General features: G+C 36.0%; 1 protein-coding gene across 3 annotated transcripts in view; it reads right to left on the bottom strand.

The window, feature by feature from the left end:
* Positions 1-24,576, bottom strand: part of rgs12a (regulator of G protein signaling 12a) — a 73,766-nt gene that overhangs the window by 46,576 nt on the left and 2,614 nt on the right. For all 3 annotated transcript variants that reach the window (XM_056461137.1, XM_056461136.1, XM_056461135.1), the window contains exons 2-3: positions 22,274-24,187; positions 16,954-17,055 (exon numbers count right to left, since the gene is read on the bottom strand). In XM_056461137.1, coding sequence (XP_056317112.1) covers positions 16,954-17,055; positions 22,274-24,088 — 1,917 coding nt within the window. In that variant the 5' untranslated portion in view covers positions 24,089-24,187. The remainder of the gene's footprint in view (positions 1-16,953; positions 17,056-22,273; positions 24,188-24,576) is intronic.

Genomic DNA, 24,576 nt, shown 5'->3' on the forward strand with positions numbered 1-24,576 from the left:
AAAAACTTGTATAGTTCCTAAAACAAAACATTAAATTGTTTAATCATTATGCTACTATTTTCACTCAAACACATACAAAATAGATCTAAAAAAACATCAAGATATTGGCAATGCACTAACAGTGTTTTCGTAACAAAAACGTAGAAAGAATTGATTCTTTAAATGCTATTTTTGTCTTCATTATTGTTCATTTATTCAACTGATTTTCAGCAATAAACATGTTCATAACATGAACAAGCATATTCAGTTTGTATTTCATTCATGATTATTTAAAGATGTGTCAGTGGCTAAATTCAGAGATATTTTTATTTGTCTTGATGGGTGGGTTTTTCCCAGACTGAACTCACCATGCAAGGGTGATAAAATTATATTCTATTTTTCTCCATAATTTTGGTTTCAAACCAGTTCTCAACTGCATTTGGGGAGTCTGTGGTAGGAAAAAATAGAGTATGCCAGCCCTATACAGGCAGGGCTGGTGTGTGTGTGTGTGTGTGTGTGTGTGTGTGTGTGTGTGTTTCTCAGTGAGAATAGACTGTGAGCTCATGAATGTGTGTATGTGGGTTGGGTGTGTATGTTAGAGAGAGAGATAAAGCGGGCTGTAGATTTACAATATTAGTTTCCGCTTATTCTCGGTGAACGTTTCCAGATTAAGGAAGTATCCGTTCTGCTGGGTGAGCAGCCTTGATCTGACTTTCTAGACTGCCTGACGAACACACTCCTACATCAGCAGGAGAAAAAAATTACGCTTTTCATGTTTAGCTTAGGCTGTAGCACAGAGCAAATGTGATTCAAGAGTCATTTTAAGGAGGCAAAGCAAATCTCTTCCTCTTATCTCTGGCAGACAACAAACTGCTTGAAAATAACATCAGAGCGCTCGGAGGAGACTTCCTTTGAGCCTGACGGAGGAAGGGAAAGACTGATAAGATGGTTTTCTCCAACAAAATGTGTCTACAATCAAGTGCTCATTATGTAAGCCGCCAATGTGCATCGATTTGTAAGTCCAGAAAATGTATAACAATGTAAATAACAATGAGCTTTGCCATTTACCTACTCATCTCAACGAAACCACATGATTATAGTATAAACAAACCAGAAATATCATTTACCAAGGCCGTGTATTCTCTTCCCAAACATAAAATGAACCATAGCAGTATTTTAACCACCGTCCTTGAATACATCGCCTGTGGAGGACCATGCAATGTAATCATCAGGACAAAATGCCAAAATGGCACTGACCCGAATCTGATGAGGAACAATGACTGGATCATCTCCAGGTGTAAATGATAGCATGTTCACTTAAGAGCTCACGACTAGAGAACTGTGTTGGAATGTTGGGCCTCTGGACAGAACATCCTTCAATACATTACACTACAATACAGTACAGTATCTAACCTGAGATCTACAGTTACAGCATCCTTCCAGCTTCTATTGATGTTTTTATGTGTCATCCACATTCAGAGTGTGCCGTTACATGCTACGGGCTGTGTGTAAAATAGTGTAAGTGTTTGTAAAATAATTCTTGTTGAAACTGCCTTTGTGCATCAGTGAAAGTGAATCCTGTGTATCAGATTAAAGGCATTGTTCACCCAAAGATGAAAATTGCGGTCAACTTAAGGCGATTTTCTACAGTGTGGGTCATTTTGGGGGCTTTTTCTCTATGTTCAGTACCTAATATCTGGTACTTTTAGTACAACCTCAGGTGAGGTTTTAAGCAAGCCTTACCTTTACCAAAATGTGACATACACACAGCTGATCATCAATTTCTCCAAGAGAATCATCACTACCGAGGTCATTGGATTTGTGACATGAGACTCCAAACATGCTATATTTAAATAATCATCTGTTGGTTCACACGACTAAACCATTTTTATATCAAGTAAAAGACACCCTAAATGAAAGCATCATGATTAGTTGAAGAGGTCCAGGTGTTCCTCTTGTCGGCAGTCAAGAAATCTAGAGAATCTAGAATGAAAGTTTTTCCGGAAGACATGACAACAGTGGCGCAACTCTAGCATTGTTGTTTGTTGAAGAGGTCCAGGTGTTCCTCTTGTTGGTTGCCATATAGAGAATCTAAAATGAAAGCTTTTCAGGAAGACATGGCAGCAATGGTGCAACTCTAGTATCGTGGTTAGTAAAAGAGGTCCAGGTGTTCCTCTTGTTGGTAACCAAGAACTAGAGAATCTAGAATGAAAGTTTTTCAGGAAGACATAGCAGCAGTGGCGCAGCTTTAGCATCGTGGTTAGTAGATGAGGTCCAGGTCTTCCTCTTGTTGACAGTCAAGAGATATAGAAAATCTAGAATGAAAGTTTTTCAGGAAGACATAGCAGCAGTGGTGCAATTCTAGCATTGTGTTTAGTAGAAGAGGTCCAGGTGTTCCTCTTGTTGGTAGCCAAGAGATATAGAGAATCTAGAATGAAAGTTTTTCAGGAAGACATAGCAGCAGTGGCGCAACTCTAGCATTGTGTTTAGTAGAAGAGGTCCAAGTGTTCCACTTTTTGGTAAGTAAGAGATATAGAGAATCTAGAATGAAAGCATTTCAGGAAGACATGGCAGCAATGGTGCAACTCTAGCATCGTGGTTAGTAAAAGAGGTCCAGGTGTTCCTCTTGTTGGTAGCCAAGATCTAGAGAATCTAGAATGAAGGTTTTTCAGGAAGACATAGCAGCAGTGGCCCAACTCTAGCATTTTGTTTAGTAGAAGAGGTCCAAGTGTTCCATTTTTTGGTAGGTAAGAGATATAGAGAATCTAGAATGAAAGCATTTCAGGAAGACATGGAAGCAGTGGCGCAACTCTAGCGATAATGCCACCTACTCAAAATGCAGTAGAAATGCAAACCAAGCTAAGAAAAACCAAACCGAGCCAAACCATCCTGTAGTAAAAAAAAGCACCTTTATTCACTCAAAGGCCACATGTTATTATTGTGATTTTTTTATGTTATTTCAATAAAAGCTGAAATTGTGGTCCTTGGTGATTCATAAAATCAAGCCAGTTCAACAGCTTCTTTGGTGAAATGTGCTGTTGCTCAGGACTTTTGCAATATCTGTCAATTAAAGGTAATTAATTGACAGTTTAATTACCCCCCAACAACAATTGAGGAGTGCTGGTTGTTCACGCACATCATGATTTTGACAAGTACAATGCAATCCTGCATTAACATCTATGTTGATCCTGGAACATAATTTTTGTTTGAAAATGTAATCCATACCTATTCTTTACCCCTAAACCCAACCATAACTGTAAATTATTCCCAAAATCAGAAGGGAATAATAGTTGGATTACAAGCATGTAGAAGTGCATGAACCCAATCATAAGCCTATACTTACCATAACCGGTAAACGTATCCCTGAATTCTAATTGGCTGATTGGAATGTTGTTCCAGGATTGACATAGATGTTAATCCAGGAACATGTCCTACTTGGTGAAATCAGGTTGGCGAGTTATTCACTCCAATCACCTAAAATCCCTGCCGCTACCAAAAAAAGACTAAAATCTACCACCTTTGGATCACAAGTCCAAATCAGTAATTATTAGGCGACGGCTGACTCTATACATCTTTGATGGTCTGGTTATTAAGCTATTTTAAGTCAAGCAGAAATAGCAAAAAGTATCTGCAGATTCTTTCTATATCAATAGCAGAATAATATACAACAATACGAAAGTCAACAAGTTTTGCCAGTATTGAAAGCAGCATTCAATAAGGGAAACATTCCAACTCATTAGCATGAATAAATTTGTATTGTAAAAGCATATACATAAAAGCCCTAACGTGATGTATGTGTGTTTACACAGTGACACATTTGCATCTGCGAATCACACAGAATAAACATCTCTCCACTCCTTTGTAATTCCTGGAGGAAAAGCATCCATCATCATCTAAGCTTAACCCATGACCCCACCCAAATACAGTTTCAAACGTTCTCTCTTCCTCCCTCTCTTTGTACCAAACCAGTGGTCTTTCAAACTGAAACCTAACACTCTTAATTATACACGGGTAGATTTCTTTCCTGACAAATATAGTTCCCTTTGACCAACTGTATACCCACCAACTGCTTTCAAAGCCAGTGTGGTGTATTGAAAAGAGACAACCTGTTAAATGACCAAGGCAGGCATGGGAATTAAGGAGGGAATTCATTCACTTTATGGAACTTTTTTTTTCTGCGCAGGGACTGAACAACTTCTTGATATACGTGGGAAGTTTTTCAGATCAACCTGTTGGTCATGAACTAGCCTAAGCTGCTCTTTAAAATAGCATTTTGATTACAAATGTGTGTTATCCAATTACGAAAAGCATATTAAAACACACTTCAGTCAGACTGAAATAGAACTTTGTAATACTTTGTTTCACTGCTACAGCTCACTAGATTTAAAGGATAATAAAACTGATTCATTTGCATCTTACTTGCGTTCCTGCCAAAGTAACTGTCACAAATGTTGAAAGCTGACAAGCACATAAATGTGAATGATAGGAAGCTTTGGTTCATGCCAGCAATGGCAGCGAAGTTTGCTGAAGCATAAAGTGGTGATTTGGAAAGGTTAAGAGTGAAGGGTAATAAGCTTCTGCAAATGACTGTTAAATGGCTCAAACAGGAAAAACCTCAGCCAGCTCAACACAAAAAAATTGCCCCAAGGCTGCATCCAAAACCCCAACAAACGAAGAAAAAAAAATCTGTTATTAGCCTGTTATTCTGTTGTTAGCCCACATCAAACAAAAACAAACCTTGAACCAGACCTTTTATATTTTACATTAGCTTGGGTTTTTTCATCCGTATAAGTCAACATCTTGAAACAATTAGTTTCTACCATTGCTAATGAGCAATAATGGTGTATGTCCATCTCAGCCAGACACTCAGATTTCATACAATTATTTATTGCGTTACACCCTGTCTACACCAGACACAATGCAACAACTGATGTGCCCAGTATATACACAGTATTATGGTCAAATGCACCAACCCTTGGACAGGAGAGGGCAGTTAAGAGAATTGTGGATGCGAGGGCTGTACGATTAATTGAAATCGAATCGCACACGCTATTTGAAATGTTGCGATTAGCTAATCGCAAGAGGCTGCGACATGAAACATATATTATTTAACTTCTCCCACCTAGAGCAATTGCATGTCTGCGGTCTTACTAGCCGATTGAGTGAGCACACTTTCGTTCTGCCCAATCAGAATTGCGCAAAGGAACTATTCGGAACAAACACAATAAAAAAAACAAAAAACAGGAAAGTGTGGACGAGTAGAATGATGGCATTAGCCGCTTCAGAAGCATTAATAGACTAATTATCATGAAAGAAAACAGTGCGTCAGTAATATGGGAATATCTTGGTTTCAAAGCCCAGACACCAAACTAAACCAGGTAATTTGTAAGAGCTGTCACAGAATTGTTGCCACAGCACAAGGAAATACAACAACCAACACCTAAAGAAGTACCACAGGCGGCTATATGAGGAGCGTCTTGCTAAAAAGTCAACTAAAAATACTGCCAGTCATACTCAATCTAGTTTCAAGCAACAGCAAAGTACAATTTCAGAGATGTTTGCTAAAATAAGTTGATATCTTTTAAGTTCCTTTTTAACTAACACTCACTGCATTTTAGCAGTAAGAAGCTATGTTACAGATTATTAAGCTGTAGCTTGACTACTAAATTAAAACGCAAATAAAATCAAAATCGCAATATCTGTCAAAAAAAATCTCAATTAGATATTTTCCCCAAATCGCAAATCCTAGTGGATGCAGTGAATGCACATGGATTTGACATTGAGCGGACTTGAAGATAAAATTTTGCTGATTTTTCCCTACATTTATAGTCTTACACTCTATGTAAACCTAATTAAATAGACCTTTAGGCTGCTGTTAATGTTAATATTAAATCATTATTAATATAGGTGCACAAACCAACATCTAATGTAATGTCTTGTCTTGTACAGTCTATATGTTGTATACCCCTGCCATGTAGATGGAATATAAATAAACTACAATTAACCTTCTTGACTTGGCTTGATCTATATATAAATGTTACATCTACACTAATCTGGATACATTTTTAAAGAGTGCTTGTTTTAAAGAGCTTTTTGATCACAGTACTGAAATGTCTTAAAATGCTAAAGTAAAACTGTCTTTACTGAACAACAACTGCAAGAAAGCATTCCACCATTGCATCGTTAAAGAAAAGAAGTCTGAGTAAAGACTATAGATTACACAAGACATGTCACTCGTATAGTTTTGAATGGGGAAAAGTGTAACGGACAATATGGCGAATGAAGCCCCGTCTACTAATACAGGAGCCAATCATCGATCGCTACAGACTGACGTTTCTCTGGAGAAGGGGCTCGGACCAGATGTGTGTTTTTGCGACAGTTTTGGTGGTCAACAAACACACTGGAATCTCAGCGACCATGTCTGCTTCACAGACATAAGAAATATATTCAAACGAAGATTGAAATCTGTACTTTTAAATGACCCAACTACACTTGAAAACAAAAGTTTTATGGTTTTGTAATCTGTATGAAACGAACGCGAGAAACAGTCCGTCCTGTCAAACGCACATCACATGACAGCAAACACCCACAGACTTATAAACAAAGAGTAGCTGTCATTTCTGGAGGAGATTCCCCATCAATACCAAGCTGTGAATTACTTCAGAAGACCAGCACAATCTGATAAAGCATTATCCAGAGAATGAAATTGTGTAGAATGGCCATAAACGAGGCTGGTTTTGTGATCTTGTTTGATTCGAACGTTTAGAAACTAAACTAAAGAGACAGTTGTTGTTTAATTTTATTGGTGATTCCAAATAAGCTATGTAAACATAAGTTTGATAAACAGTTTTGGAGAATTTGACATTTCCCCAATCAGACAGAATGCCTGAGAGGCGTTTCAAAGATGGCCACCGAGTGAAATGATTTGCCTTAAAGGAACTTTGGTATGTAGTAATTAAGACATTATCTTTATTATCATTCTATTAAACTGGAATGCGATCAAAACAAATGACAATACACCATCCTGCTGGCATGACTGTCTCACATGACTAATTAAATATGTATCATTCATCGTCCACACTATAATGAGAAAACAGCATTTTCACAATTATCCACTTTGGAGTATGTTAAGCCCAATTCACGCTGCACGGACAGATGGCAACAAAAATCTTAGACATTCCATGACCAAACAAGCACTAATTTAGCATGTTCAACCTGCTAAAACGAGCTACGACTGATCCCAATGTGGTAATACACTGATCCGGACAAAACCAGACCAAGTGTCTGTTTCCATCTGTTGATGCAGTGTGAAATGTGAATAGGCATTTATTTCTCTCTGCTAAAAAAAACGAAGAATAATCCATTCTGCTATCAATTAAAACAGTTGCATTATGGCAGACCTTTAAGTAATAAGGTTTGTTACCACTTATATAAAGCAGACCACACTTGCATTCGTCATTCATCTACTAACTAAAGACAAAAGCTTTCAGAGATATTGGCTTGTCGTATCTAACAAAATCTCATTTCAAAAAGATGATTTCTACATAAATAACTCTTTGCATCCACACTAGCGGATGATACTTTTCTGTTTTTTCAAGCGAGCATCTTCTGCCACTTTAAATCCTCAAGCCCTTTAAAACAAGATCGGCTTTCCATGTTTTGGCTACCCAAAATAGTTATAAAAGTCATTTCAGTTTTTTTTCTGTGATGCTAACGTGATTATCGATAAGGACTATTAGTCAAATTATTAAACTTTACAGTTTTATCATTGTCGTCATTGGTGTAAATGGCCCTTTAAAGTAAAATCAGGTCAAAGGAAGCATTTCTGTTGGACAGAGGAATAATCACACAGCCTGTGGTTTAGAGTTACCAAACGTGGGAGCACGAGGAGGCCATGCATCCAGAGAAAGAAAACATCGCCCTTTAGCAGAACAGGTGGCCTCGGCTCAAAGAATCAGAAATGCAACTGTCAAACCACACTGGAATACATACAGACAAACACCGGGAAGGGAACTCATCTATGAAGAATGAAACCAAGTACAGACTTGTGTCAAAGAAGAGGACATGTTTTGCGCATCTGGGAGTACGTTTTTGAATGTTAAGTCATGACGGTGACCTCACAGATAATTGTCACCATCTAAACTCGTACACAGAAAGAACAACAAATAAGGCAATGGTCTTCGCACATCAAAAACATACCCTGCGTTTTGCAATGACTGCAAGGTGTGTGAAAGTGAATTCATTTAGAGAAGTGTTGACAGCTACATTTAACACAGCACTTTCAGTACTAAAGACCAACGCTGAGAAACAAGAGTCCGGTTGAAAAATCCTGCACTGAAGTCATCCACTTCAAGTGTTTTACTTCAATTTTAATAAGTACAAAAGACTTATCAAAACAGTTACACTGGATAAAACATTCCAATGCGAGACCACACAAGCTCCTGTCAAAGCATGAAGAAAACAGTTCGGACGGTGAATTTCTACCTATTCCAACCATATAAAAAGAAAAGAAGATCTCATGCACAGAGTTTATCCAAAGCAGATGCAGTGAGAAACTTACAGAAGAGCGGAGAGTTAATGCTGGCTCCATTCGTGAGTATTATTAGTCCTCAGCGCTCCTGTAGACACCCAGTGTAAATAAACATGTCCATTCAGCCGCACGCTCTGTGAGTTCACAGGATGAAGCTGAAGTCAGTGTGTCTGTCTTCGGAGTTCCAGCTCAGTCCCTGCGTTCAGCCTGTCTGACTTTCCCTCCTGTGCTCCGTCCCTTTTCCCTCCTCCTGTCTCCTTTCACTCTGTGTTTCAGACAGATTCCTCCTCCCACTGACTCCTCTAGCAATAAACCCTGACTCCCTCAGACCTTCCCAAAAAAACGCTGTGATGTCATGTTGATTTGAGACTTGAGATATATATTTTTGAGACTTTTAAATTTATGACTTTCTCACTTGGGAAAGTTTTGAATCAAAGCTCGGAGTTGTGCGGGTGTTTAAAAATCAAGCTACTTACTAAAACCAGAACTGGGCACTTCTTTCTGAGATGCTCTTAAATTAAATGGCTGCAAAAATGTTTCACAATGGAGTTTCACTTTAAAAGGTCTTTGCGATTTTTATTCTTGGATTTGCAGCAGCCGGTGACTGAGCTAATCGTTTAGTAAAGGCACGGACACACAAGTGAAATGTTTGCAAAAGTGCATGGGCAAAAAGAAAAGTTTCTTATTTCTCAATAGTACAGCAATATGTGAATCACAGTTTCAAATAGGGCTGCACGATATTGGAAAAATCTGATATTGTGATTTTTTTTTTACAGTAATATTGTGCTATGAATATGGTTTCACAAGATATTTTGAATAGCTCTTTTTGATGGTTTTCTGGGGAGTTTAATAGTATTCAGGTACAGCAATTGAATAATCACAATGCAAAAAAAATGCTTTTCTTACTTTGTTTTTGTCTCGTTTCTAGTCCAAATTTAAAAACTCTTAGAGCAAGTAAAATATTGTTTTATTTCAGCATCAGAAAAAATAAGCCACAATTAAGAGATTTTTCTTCAAACAAGCTAAATAATCTGCCAGTGGGGTACGTGAAATAATCAAGACAAAAATTGTAAGTAGGACAATTTTTTTTGCATAAACCATATAAACACAGTCATTACATACAATTCTGCAGCTCCTGGTTGACTATAATTCACACTCAACATTGCATATCTTTGCAATGTGACTACTGCAGATGTGCAAATTTCGATATCTATGCTATATTATTGTGTAGGCATGGGACGATAACCGGTTTCAAGGTATACCATGGTTTTCTAAATTTTCTGCAATATAGCTCCTACTGTATACGTACAGGTTTTTTTTATCTTTTTTTGTTTGTTTGTTTTTTAGGACAACAGCAGAAAAGATATCCAAAGATGTCATTTTAAATTGTAAATAAATCTGTGTTTTTGAAACTAATGAAGACAGCAGAAGTCAATTATTCATTTAAATGATCTAGTCTGTTGGTTTACTGTTTCAAAATACTTTAAATGTTTCTGAAAATAAAATATATTATGATCAATGGGGGGAAAAAGTTTTTTTTTTTCCAGACACCTAAAAAGAATATATTTTAGAGCAGTAATCAAAATATTGTGAAACCGTGTTTTTTTATCCATGGTTATCATACCGTCAGAATTGTATACCAGCCCATGCCTAATATTGTGCAGCCCTAGTTTCAAACTAAGCAGCTTTCTGTTCGTCAGTGCAACATGTGCACTTCAATCAGTTTCTAAATCTGCAGAGAAAAAAGTATCCTGCATGAAATTTACATTTGCATGCATTCCTCAAGAAGTTAGTTAATTTTGATGTGACCACATGCAACATGCTGATAGAAATTCCCTTGCAAAAATAATAGGAAAACAAATATAATTTTTTTTCTTCCATTAGTGATGAGTAGGCCCACTCAGAATCTGTGCATGCAGTAATCTCCACATTTTTAGCCCATCATTAAGTCTATTAATTTACTTGTGTAAATGTGTGTAAATTTATATTTATTCAGTTTTAAATTAATTTCAGTAATATTATTGACTAATATGAAAATGTTCAAATGATTTATTTACAGTACAGTTTGTAAAGTAATAGTTTCTGTCTTTTAATGGATATATTATATGAGAGAATTGCTTTGTTTACCAAATAAGTGGATCTAATTGGATTTGCATTGTAAACATTAAATAAAAGTTAAAAAGCTATTATTTTTATGTTTTATTTTTAAATGTTTTTATTATGTATTATTTTATATATATAAATATTTATGTATTTATATATATATATATATATATATATATATATATATATATATATATATATATATATATATATATATATATATATATATATATATATATATATATATATATATATATATATATATATATATATATATATAAACGTTTTTAGTTTAGACTCACAAAATCATTCTGCATGAATCTGCAATTTTTTTTTTTTATTCTGCACAGAAATAGCAAACAATGTCCGCAGATTCTGTCTGACCCTCGAGATGCGAAATAAAACTTTGCATTTCAGCATAGTAAAGTGCACTAGCTAGGTTTCTTCATATGGACAAAATAGATTTGTGATTTACAGATATAAAGTCTCATATTGCCTTGTTCTTCACAAATGTGAAATCAATAAAGAATATTAAAAAGAACTTGTGATGCTAAACTTTATAACCTCACTCGATCTTCACATTTTTTATGTTATAAAATGCATGAACCATTTTTGCAACGATAAATAAAGAACTAGTACATAAAACACTACATCTGCAAATGCTAATTATATTAGGAATTTAAGGAGCAGCAAAGGTCTTTCTTCATCTTTTATAACATAAGATTTTAGCCAAATACATCTAAGGACAGGAAAAACTAAATGACCTCATAGCCACAATAAACTTTATAACCTGAGAATTGGTGAAAACATTATGCAATGCACTTACAGCCTTAGATACTGCCAGTGTGATGATGGACAAAGCACTAATATGAGTTATATCGACTCCATTTGATGAATTTGGTGAAATGTCCACATTTAAGTTATTTAAAGTATAAAAAAATAGAACAATTCATTAAAAATAAAAAAGATTACAGTTAGCGAATCTACCAGCAGGGGCTGTCCAACATCAAACAAAAACATTGACTTCAACTGTCCTGATTTAGGTAATATATATAGGTATGTGTGTATATATATTCTCTAAGTTATTTATCTGCCTAAAATATTTTGAAGTATAAACCGTCAACATTGTATGGAACTTCCACAGCACCAAAATCTTCATCACTGATACGAGCAAACCTACAGCTGTTGTAAATCAGCTGTAAATCCCCAATCGCATGGGAAATAAATCTACTACGTGCTATAAAACTATCAACGGCATCAACACACAGTTGTGTCCATAAGGGTTTCATATTAGTTTTGATGATGAAGTCCAAACTGGGACAATCTTCAACAGCATACAAGTCTGCTAAAAAAGTGTGCAGTTGAGTTTCACAACCTCTTTGTGCGCTGGATTCTACAACACACTTTTTTAATCAGCAGTGGCAGCAGTGATCTTCTGTGCGGTTGTGTGCTGGAAGCGGCATCAATACTAGAGCTGCCAAAACACTCTACAGCTTAATCAAGATGCCTGGCTCAGACTTAGTGCTAAGAGAAGTGCTGTCTGAAAGGTGGATGTGCTCCAAACTCCCGGCCATCATGAAGGATGCCTCTCATTTACTTCATAAAACACAAATTTTCATGGTGTCCTAAAGTTTACTTCCTGCTTTGCTGATATCAGGACATACAGATCTGGCACAGAGTTGCGTCAAACTGTGAATTTGCATTCTATTAGTGTACAGAAGGGATTGTTAAAGCAAATTTACAATGGCTGAGGTTAGACTGGACAAAAGAGAAATGAGAAAACAACAATGCATTGTCCTCTGTTTTGTTGATCATTCAACTACGCAAAAGCTACATTAAAGTACATTTGCTGAATGAGCCTTCATTTAGATGTTATCTGGCAACATGCTTAGTCCAAGCATTTTCCAACCAAACAAACCTCTCCGTTTCACATGCCCTCCCTCTTGCTCTTGTTCTCCTGTTGAGCACCAGCATGACTGATGTTCTCATAACCACACTTTCCAGTCTGCCTGACCACCAGAGGAGCATTGGGTCCATGAAAAAGGCTGCCTTGAGTTCCAGGAAAAGCCAAAGGGAAATCCTACTCCTCTCAGATTCCACACTTGGAGAGGCGACAAACCTTTTCCAGCTTCAAACCTCAAGAAATTCGCTAGGTTAAAACCCATGTGACTCCATTAGCGTGCACAAAATAATATTTAAAGGTATGAATTGTACTCATCAATCTTAATCTGTTGAGTACGTAGAGTAGAACTCAACCTCGCAACAGTTTTCATTGAAAAAGAAAAACCAAGGATAAAAGCAATAGTTCCCCCCAAAATGAAAATAGTCATTATATGATCATACTCGTCAAACAAAGAAAAAACAATAGAGAAAATAATAATAATAATAAAACACCAATGTAACTACTATACAGTTAACAGCTACTGTTAAGAGTGTCTTTATTCTTTTTTAAATAATGCTTTTACTCATAAAGCAAATTAAGTACAAGCTGTTTTGTAAAGTGCAACATAATAGCTTGAATCTCCTGTGAACCAATGCTTTTATTCTATCTAAAGATGGTAGTCCTCCTCATGTGTGCATGGAGTTACTGCAGGTACTAGTTTCCTCCCTCAGCCCAAATACAAGCAAGTTAAATTCATTAAAGACTTCAAATTGTGCCAGTCCCACAACTTGTGTTTGTGTGTGTGTGTGTGTGTGTGTGTGTGTGTGTGTGTGTGTGTGTGTGTATTAACTGGTTTAGGAATAAAGCCAAAGATAATGAAATAGCATTAAGAAGAAAATAAATAAATAAAACATATTTTCAATAAAACAATTTTTACTTGATTATATGTTACATATCTGCATATGCTATACTAAAGACTACAGTAATGGCTGAACATTAAAGAGCCATATAGCTTTATGTAACTAACTGGTCAAATTTTGTTATTTCTAAGTTGTTGCTTTCAACTGTGAAATGAAAAAAATGACTTAAATTAAGTTTATTTGTCACAATGCACAATTTCAAATTAATTAATTCATTCATTTTCCTTTGGCTTAGTCTTTATTTCAGGTCGCCACAGCGGAATAAATCACTGACTAGGGCTGTGCGATCAATCGAAATCGAATCACGATTTGAAAAGTTGTGATTAGCTGATCGCAAGAGGCTGTGGTGTGAAATAAATATGTATTATTCAATTTCCCCCACCAAGAGCAAATATGTGACTGCTGTATGTCTATGACAGTCTTACTAGCCAATTGAGTGAGCACACTTTTGTTCTGAATTGGAACAAAAGAATTGCGTAACCGAACTATGCGGAACGTCCACAATAAAAAACAAACAAACAGACAGACAGACGAGTGGGTTGATGGCATTTGCCGCTTCAGAAGCATAAATAGACAAATTAATATCAAAGAACAGCAGGAAACTCCTGTTCTGTAAAATGGGAATATTTTGGTTTCAAAGTCACAGACATCAAACAAAAAAAGATAATTTGTAGGAATTGTTGCCACAGAACGAGGAAATACAACAACCAGCATCTAAAAAAGCCCCACAGGCTGTGATATGAGGTGTGTCCTCCTAAAAAGTCAACTGAAAGTATTGTCAGTGACACTTAATCAAGTAGCAAGCAACAGCAAAGTACAGAGGTGTTTCAGCCATACTAGTTTGCTAAGTGTTCTATTTTTTTACTTATTATTTTTTTGTTTTTATAATAAGCAACATTACCTCCCTGATTTGAGTTCCACTTGTTTACAGAAAGGTATGGTCATTTTATTTGTGTTTAAGTAAGTTAAGAAAAGTTAAGAAAATATATTTTCCGTTCCTTTTTATTCTCACTGCATTTTAGCAGTAAGAATCTACGATCCAGAATATTGAGCTGAAGCTTGACTACAAAATTAAAATCGCAACTAGGCATGGGACGATAACCGTTTTGAAGGTATACCGCGGTTTGGAAAAGTCAAGGTTTTAAAACCGCCACAATTTTCTGTAATACCGTTCCTAAGGTATGTGTGAGATTTTTTATTTACTTTTTTTTGTTTTGGTGTTTTTATTGACAACAGCAACTCCAGCAGAAAAAAATATCCAAAGATGATGTTTAAAATTGTAAAGAAATCTGTGTTTTTGAAACTAATGAAGACAGCAGAGGTCAATTAATCTTTTAAATTATTTAGCCTGACATGTTTACTGTTCCAAACTATTATAAATCTTTCAAAAGATAAAATATATTGTTTTCAAAGGGGAAAAAAGTTTTAGTTTTTTACCCAGACATTTTAAAAGAATATATTTTAGAGCAGTGAGCACAATACCGTGACGCAGTGATATTTTTATCCAAGGTTATCATACCATCAGAATCTTAACCTGGCCCATGTCTAATCGCAAATCAAATCAAAATGGCGGTTCATTCCACTATAGCGATCTCAGATTAGTAAAGGGACAAAGCCAAAAAGAAAATGAAGGAATGAATCAAATTGCAATATCTGTCCAAAAAAAAAAAAAATTATAATAATAATAAATAAATAAATAAATAATCACAATTAGATATTTTCCCCAAATCGCACAGTCCTACCGCCAACTATTCCAGCATATGTGTTACGCAGCAGATGCCCCTCCAGCTGCAGCACAGTAGTGGGAACACCCATACACACACACACTACGGCCAATTTAACTTATCCAATTCATCTATAAAGCATGCCTTTGGACTGTGGGGGAAACCGGAGCATCCGGATGAAACCCACGAGAACACAGGGAGAACATGCAAACTCCACACAGAAATGCCAATTGGTCGAACCGGGACTCAAACCAGCGACCTTCTTGCTGTGAGGCGACAGTGCTAACAACTGAGCCACGGTGCTGCCCCAATTTCAGATTCTTTATGTATATTCATTCCAACATTTTTGGAATGCTGTATAAAAAAAAGCCTGTCAAATACTTTTTGTACGTTTCAAAAAACAAAACAAACAACGTATTGTTTCAAAAGACAGGAGTACATGTTTTTTATTTGTGGGTCTAGGCTTATGACAGTATGAAATTTTCTTGTTGCGATAATTGTTGAGCTTTTATCACATTTTATCACGATATTGGTCCAAGCTTCAAAAAAGGTTACTTTAACGTGTACAATAACTAACAAAAACACTTACACATATACAGCAAGGAAATAACTATTGAACACGTCACCATTTTCTAAAGGTGCCGTTGACTTGAAATTTTCCTCGGATGTAGGTAACAACCAAAGAAATCCATATATGCAAAGAAAACAAATCTAATTAGACTACAAATGAGGTTATGTGTAATAAAATAAAATGACACAGGGAAAAAGTATTAAACACATGAAGAAAGGGAGGTGTGGAAAGACAGTAAAAGCCCAGAGAGCAGCTGAAATCTCTCAGTAGTTCTTCAGCACGTTAAACATTTCAATAGTTTAATACTTTCTCCTTGTGTCTTTCCATTGTTATTAAACAGAACAAATTTTTCAGATTTGATTTGTTTTGTTTTATTTTTTATATTTGTATTGATTCAATTCCATGTCAACAGCTCCTTTGGAAATATTTTTCCCAAAAAAAGCATGACATGGTTAATACGTATTTTCCTCGCTGTACATTTTCAGAGTAAACAAATGTTTATAAGATGTAACATGCAAAAGGATTAAAAAGTACAATAAGTCACATTTTACAGTGGGGTCTCATTAGTAAACATTAGTTAATGTATTAAAATCAACAGTGAGCAATAGCCACATTTATCATTACAGCTAATGCTAGTTTTAAAAATACAACAGAATTTTATTCACGTTTATTAATTAAAAAAGTATTAATAAATATTTATTAACAGATTTTAAAGTGGCCACAATAATGTATATAATATATGTCAATAACAGCCGTCTATGTGGGTAAACACATTTTTTAAACTAGCACAGCAAATCAGCAAAAAGAGTGTAGTGGGGGTTGAAGACTACCCAGACACATAAAGGATTCTGCACATTTGAGAGAGGATACTAATGGTACCATTACTGTCATGCAGAATGTCACATGTTTATAATAGTTTCATGGTTATCCTTGTCTATTGAAAAACACGACTGTGCTTGAGAATAATGGAAACTCACAAAGATACTCTGTGTATTTAGAAAGAAAAGAGAAAAGCATCACGAGTGAAACAAATAGGAATGAAAAATACGACTACAGCTTAATACAGACTGACTGACTGACTGTTTTTACTGATAACCAAACAATTACACATACCTATATCTCATTTTCATGATCAGACATGTGAGGCTTCAGCACTGCATCAGATATAAAACTTGGAAAAAACTGTGATTTACCTGCATTATGTGGGTGCATTGGAGGCAAAGAGGAAGGTGCTATAATCTTACCTCAAGGTCATTAAGTGAATGAGCCAGACTGAGTCGTTTAGCGGGACCTGACGGTCTTCGAACAGAAGAGCGTCCCCTTGTGAGAGCCCAAAATAAAGATCCCTGAGAAGAGATTAACCAGAGTTAATTACAGCTAATATACATGCCATAAGTAATCTAAATAACATTTTAGTCATAACTAATCTGTCCTACAAGACAGTGGCATTTCTCTCTAAGAATGATTATACAGTTGAAATCAGAATTATTAACCCCCCTTTGAACTTTTTCTGTCTTTTTTAAATATTTCCCAAATGATGTTTAACAGAGCAAGGACATTTTCCCAGTATGTCTGATAATATTTTTTTCTTCTGGAGGAAGTCTTATTTGTTTTATTTCGGCTAGAATAAAAGCAGTTTTTAATTTTTTAAAAACCATTTTAAGGTCAAAATTATTAGCTCTTTTAGGCTATATTTTTTTGATAGTCTACAGAACAAACCATCGATATACAATAACTTGCCTAATTACCCTAACCTGCCTAGTTAACCTAATTAACCTAGTTAAGCCTTTAAATGTCACTTCAATATGTATAGAAGTGTCTTGAAAAATATCTAGTAAAATATTATTTACTGTCATCATGGCAAAGATCAAATAAATCAATTATTAGAAATGAGTTATTAAAACTATTATGTTTAGAATGTTTTTTAATGTCTTGAAAAAATCTTTAGTTCAGGGGGTTAATAATTCTGGCTTAAACTGTATATAAATATTTTCTCATTTTATTTCATTTCTCACTAAATAAATGTTACATTTTAAGAAAATAATGCAAATAATAATAAAAATAATGAGAAGAAGAATTTACAGTTAGTTGCTTGGTTACCACGATTTTTTAAATATCTTGTCAGACATATTTACAGCAACAAAAAAATTTGATGACATCACAATTACAGTGCAGCCACAAAATACCAATTAAATAGGATTTAACACTTTTATACTTTTTACCACTACCTTTGAAATAGAATATTATTATATCTAAGACAAGTTAGATTGATCACTTATTCAGTTTAATAAGTACATGGAAGAATGTGTATGATTTATGTTTCTCGCAATTATTTTTGCGCTCAATGACAATGAAGTGATATTTAAACCATATTTTGATATTGTATTTTCACAAAAGCTATTTAAAACATTATGTACGGGTATTTGATATATTTCTATTTGGGATGCTCCGCTCGATTGGCCAGAGATCGGTATTGGACGATAATCACATTTCATGACTCGATCGGTACTCGCTAATCTGGCCAATCTCATGAATTCAATGGTCACAATTGTTCATTTACGAGTTTATAAGCAGAGGACACATAAGAACTGAAATCTTTTTACATATCAGAACTGAAAGTTCTGTGTTTTCAACAATATTGCAAGTTCATTAAAACCTGGCTGGAAATATTATGGAAAAAAAAGTTTTTAACTTGAACATTTAATAGTATAATTTATTGTAATATACTTATTGTAATAAACAGCAGGTTATGGACCTTTATAAGTGATTTTTCTGTTTTATCTAAAATTTTCTGTAAAGCTGCTTCTGACCATGACATGTCCACACTAAATGGTTATAAGAGACCTGTTTAAGGAATTAAATGCAACATCTTTATTTTATTCTCTGAGGTAAGGCAAGACCTCAACTTAAATACCATACTTGGAGTAAAAATGTGGTTTATTTATACATTATAAAGCATAAAGCAGCAGAATCAGTACTTTGTATCGGCCAATCACCATGATAAGGAATTGGTAGTCTGGATGGGCTGCAAAAATCCTGATCGGAGCGTTCCTATTTTTACAATCACTTTTTGTACATTTAATTTGACACCAAAATGGAGCGCCTTGCCACAATTTTACTATATTCACCACTATCACACCACTGACATTAACATTGATTTAAAAGGTAAATTATTAACATTTAAATTTATTTTAGCAATTAATGCTGTTTTCCATCTAAAATGATTACAAAAAATATTATGCAAATAAATGCTTTAAAATTAAATCTGGAGAGCTAAACATGTCAGTGAGAGACAGATGACCCAGCAATAACTCATCCCAAATAATATTCTTCTGTTCCATTACATGGCTGACAAATTGTTGCTAGGTGACTCCCAACATTGTTAACAAAGCTAAAGCTGATCCATCCGGTGTAATCATATTGAACTGCACTAATCAACCCAATAGCTCCATCTGCTGTGCCTGATACTTGCAGCACCATCTGTTCCGTGGCTCATTGTATTAAGCCCTTTAACTTAGCATGGTGGCAATAAACCTGCCTTAACACTGACCTCGTAACTGACAGCTAAAGATTGTCATTTTGATTGACATTACAATTCTAACATCTACTTAACTAGAGGTAAAACAAGTAGATTTTTCTAAAACAAAACTGGATAAGTGGTCAAAATAAATACATAAATAAAAAGAAAACTGTATTGTATTTTAAAGCTACTTGGTATTTACTAAGGCAAGCATCATAATTACTAATACTCATACTTAAAGTTAATGCTATTACACTAAACACCTAGCAACATTTAAGCAAAACACCTAAAAACACCCTAGTAGGGCTGGGCGATTTGGCCTAAAATCAAAATCTCGATTAATTGAATATTGTAACTCGATTACAATTAATGAACGATTATTTTATTTCTTTATTGTATATTTCTGCCCTCATAGTTCACTGACAAGTTTTGTATAGTAAATATGCTCACATATTACAAGTGAGAAATTTTTGAATGTAGGGTGGATTCATTGATTTTAAAATAATTGAAGTAAACACACACTATATGATTATTTATTGAACACCAACGCTGAACAACAAAACACACATTGCCTAAAACGTGGCTCTCTGCGTCGCCCACCGTTGTCACTGCTACCAAATCAACCAATCACAAAGCTTCCGTTACGCGTCATTGTGACGTGTAAGTACTGTTTTTGAGAGGTGCGAGGGTATGTGAAGGATGTGTCAGACTGTACTCGTGTCCTTGGCAGAAGTATAAATCATAATATAATAAGTGTAATTCAGCCTTAACAGAGCGGTCACGTGACTCCACACGTTAAGGAAAGTAACTAAAATAATTTACTTGGAAAAATTAGATCGATTATAGATTTTGAATGTCGATTTCGATTACTTCTTGATTAATAACCCAGCCCTACACCCTAGCATTGATGGGGAGAAAATAGCAATTTCAGAGTAATTCACAAACAACTTTGGTCTGTCAGTGAAAATCTAATAGATCTAATTTAATAAATATAAACTAAGAGTAAAACTATTAATAAAATACATAGTTTAAACAGGCTTAATATGTGTAGTCATTTGTATAGTTTCTGGCTATTTCTAGATGTCTATTTAATGGAAGCCCAAATGTAGCCTTGTTTAGCAAAGACATCTATGTTTAGACTTCTTTTAGATGTATTTTAGGCTAGGGCTGGGCCGATAAATGATACTATTTCGAATTTCAGACACACTCTCCCAATTCAAAACTAGATTAAAGACCTATCTGTTTAGTAAAGCATACACTCAGTGCATCACTTATCGGGTTTCCACACAGGTTTCTGCATCTTGTTTACATACACTATGAATAGCAGCTACGCTAATTATTCTTTTTTTCTCTATTTCCACCTGGGGATACTCTTCCCGAGGCCCTCAGACTATGCAGAGTCACTGATTCGACCCAAGACGAACGACGAGATGATCCCAAGGTTTCCATATCCTGGACCAGGCCGTATCCTGTGTAGCTACTGTGGTGGTCATGGAGGAGTGGAGAACATGAGACTGATTCCTGTGACGCTCCAGGGACAGACGAGTCTTCGCTGAGGCCAGCTTCCAGCCTCCGACGCTGAGACTGCAGCTCTGCACAAGACGTTTGGCCAGCGGAGAATTAAAATGGTCTGTTTTCTCTCAAGGTTTTTTTTTCTTCACTTTCGCCAATTAGTGAAGTTTTTTTCCCTCTCCGCTGTCGCCACTGGCTTGCATGGTTCGGGATCTGTAGAGCTGCGCATCGTTGGATTTGCTCTTCAGTCTTTGGACTCTCAGTAGTGATTATTAAACCACACTGAACTGAGCTAAACTGAACTAAACTTAAACACTACAAACTGAACTACACTGTTCCAATTTACAATGACCTTTTATGTGAAGCTGCTTTGACAGTTGTAAAAACAATTGTAAAAGCGCTATACAAATAAAGGTGAATTGAATTGAATTTATGTTTCTGTTAATATGACTTAGTAGCTACAACAACCATGACAATCTCTTAAAAAGAATGACTCACAAAGAAAAAAATTAAACTACTTTCGATTGTTGCTTGATATGACTGAAAAAAAAAAAGATGAAAAATCCAAAATAGCAACAGGAAACATGAAAACATTTTTTGACCACTTCATATTGACCTTATTCTTTAATGCAGAAGTGCGCACGTTTTTGCGATTGATTTAGAACTTCAGATTCAGTTGTCTATGGGAGAAATGACTAGGAATAATAAACCGCAGAAAATGGTGAAACTACTTACTCTACAAACAAGTGTTTGCATTACAATACAGACAAAGTAGAATAATATAATAAGATAAGAAAATATCAGTTTGCAACACCAAGCAGCAAAACGAGCTGTTTTTAACATTTAAAAATGAATGGAAGTGAATGAGACTGGAAGTTTTGAGCCAAAATGATTCAAATGGCTGCACCCACTCATAAGCAGAGAATAAAGTGAATAGCCTAATTTTGTTGGAAAAATGCTCTTTTGTAACAAATTTGTTTTGGTATAATTTGTATCGTTATTTTAATGTATTTTTTGTTGGCCAGTTATCTATAAAATAAACAAATAGAATGAATAAATTTTTGGTGAAGTGAGGTACAAATAATATTTTTTGCTTAATTCAATTAGGCCTATTATAACAAAATATAGTATTTCTGACAATTTTCTTTATAATTTGAGTTATGAATTACAGTGTCGCATCATTACTTGGTATCGTGATACTTCAGCTGGTATAGTATCGTAAGATTAATTAATAGTATCGTGACAACCCTATTAACAACTGATATTGATATATATTTCGTTATTGTTCAATATGCGAGAGAATTAATTGAGATTGCATTTTTGCCATATCGCCCAGTCCTATTTTAGACTTCTTTTAAACACAAAAACTGCTTGATGGGCACATAAAATTCCACTTAAAAATATGAGTAAAATCTGCCTGCACAGACCCACTACATCCCAAAATATTAAACCTGCGTGAGCAAAACTAACAGTCTGTGTAGCGACACCTAAATACCAATTCAGATTTAGAAATAAGAAATTTTCTTTCTGACCTTGTTTTCTCCATCCTTGTGCTTAGCTGCACTGCTGAAGAACCTGGATGTCAGCTCAAGCTGTGGGGTGAAGTTTATTCTCTGAGTATGCTCTAAAGGTTTGTATCTCAGAGTAGGGATTTGTTCCATTGCAGGAGGAAGGGTACTGCATTTACTTTTGGGATCATCGCTGTCCCCTTCCACCAAGCATTCAATGCTGTTGGGGCGAGATTTCTGCCAGCGAGCCTTTAAGCCAATAGAAGGTCTTCGTTGACCGGCTCTATGTTTTGGAGGCAAGTTAGATTGCTTACTGAGAGGAAGAGGAGTAAACGCTGAACCGTCCGCCCCGGCTGAGACACCTGATGGAGTCGCAGGTTGAGCAGATCCTGTTAGTGGCTCAGAAAGAAGGCATCTACACTCTGGTTTGAGTAATGTACTATTCCTGTGCTGGGAATAATATGGCGGTGGTGGATTGCAAATATTTGGAGATGTGAAGCTCCACTGACCAATGAGACTATCTCTATCCTCTGGTGAAGCATTTCCAATCCCGCTGTCACTGCCGCTGCCGCTGTTCCTTGCATTTTGGGATCCTTCATCAGGATTCTCGCTGTCAAGTTTAAGTCTTAGTTTTTCAATGTAATCTCCCATGTCCGCATAGAGGACAGATATGAAGTGTGAAATGGAGTGAGGAGTTTGAGGAAACTCCAAACAGCTTTGAGTGTCTGGATCTGGGGTGCAGGGAATCCCAAAGTGTCCGATGATGCTTTGGTGCTCCTTGTGTTCATAAAGCTCTGGGTCTATGAAAAAGACATGACATAATGTCTTCAGGGTACTTGTCTGCCTCCCGGTGTCCATATTTTTGGTTGAATCAACTGAGACAAGGCCGAAAAACCTGTTGTCTTCTGTGCAAACGACGCAAAGAGCCAGGTTCTCTGCTGGGTAAGATGCGAGAACAACATCTCGGTCATCGCAAAGCTGAACACAGTTGCATTTGACCCTCATTAAGACCAGCGAATGGGTTTTCTGCTCAATACCAATCTTACTAATGCATTGCCGGATGACCTGCAATGCATCCTCCTCGGGTTGTGACGTTACTAGCTCTAGTTCCATGGAATTAATGTATCCGACAATCATTGCAACGTTCAGGATGCTGGAGTCAGATGCAAAGTCATTTTGACTCTGAAGGTCTGAAAACACAGAATCCTCACTCACAACTCGAGATGTTTCATCCTGTGAAAGAATATCGCCATGGCCTTTGGATCTCTGCTGCTGCTGCAACCAGTAAGACATATCTGGTTCGGACAAAGGTCTTTGTTTTTTCTGCTTCTCCTGATGTGGGGTCATGGTTCCCTGATCTGAGATCTCAAAGACGGTATCAAAACTTCCAACCGACTGAAGCATTGGTTCCCTCAAATCCCTGCCATCAAGTTTAGCCGGGAAAGGGTCCTGTTTTCCAGGATTGAGCCATGGCAGTTTACTCTTATTCTGACAACCCAGTTCCTCATCACTGGAGCAGCAGGCCATGGGTGGCCGATCCCCTGATGTGACCAGCAAACACAGTGACTTTGATGAAGTACCGATCAACTTTACCACAACATCATGTGATGCTTCAGACACATCTGTATCATTTACACGCAAGACACGATCCCCAGGTAGTAGTCCTACACTGTATGCCGGACTCCCTTTTATTATTCCTCTGAGAACACAAGGTGCTTGGCCGGCAATGGTGAATCCATAGCCAGCTCTGCCACGCTCCATTTCTACCCTGCGCACCGCCGGGCTGATGGGACGGTCCAAAAGCCTCATTGTTGTCTCCAGTTGCTTCAGAACTCTCATTTGGATGCTTGTAATAAAAGTATTTTCTACCTATATAGTTTCTTTCAGATGAGATTATATCCAGGGAGGATCATCTTGCTGTAGTGCTAAGGGTCAAACCTAAGGGGAGTAAAGTGACAAAGGTTAGAATATGAGACTTTTCATTTGTTTGAGTAGATATTATGAAAGCAAACATTCACACAATGATAACAGAGGTATAATGAGAGACATGAAAAACCCACACCAGACATTAAAGATTTCTCTAAAAGAGCACCACACCTGGCTTCTTATATTTCTATTATTTGCAGTCGAATCTGTAAAAACTTCATCTTTCTGTCTGTCTTTCTGTATAATGTAATGGCTATTTTTATATTTATATTTTTTGCAAACTATAAGAATATATAAGAATACTTGTGAATTGTTGTTATGTGTTTGGGTAAATATAATTTTTCTTTTATTGTGTAAACTACTCATGATATTTATTAAAAAAAAAAAAAGTTGCATAAAAT

This window comes from Danio aesculapii, chromosome 7 (assembly GCF_903798145.1).
Source record: "Danio aesculapii chromosome 7, fDanAes4.1, whole genome shotgun sequence".
In the NCBI taxonomy this organism is placed as follows: domain Eukaryota; kingdom Metazoa; phylum Chordata; class Actinopteri; order Cypriniformes; family Danionidae; genus Danio; species Danio aesculapii.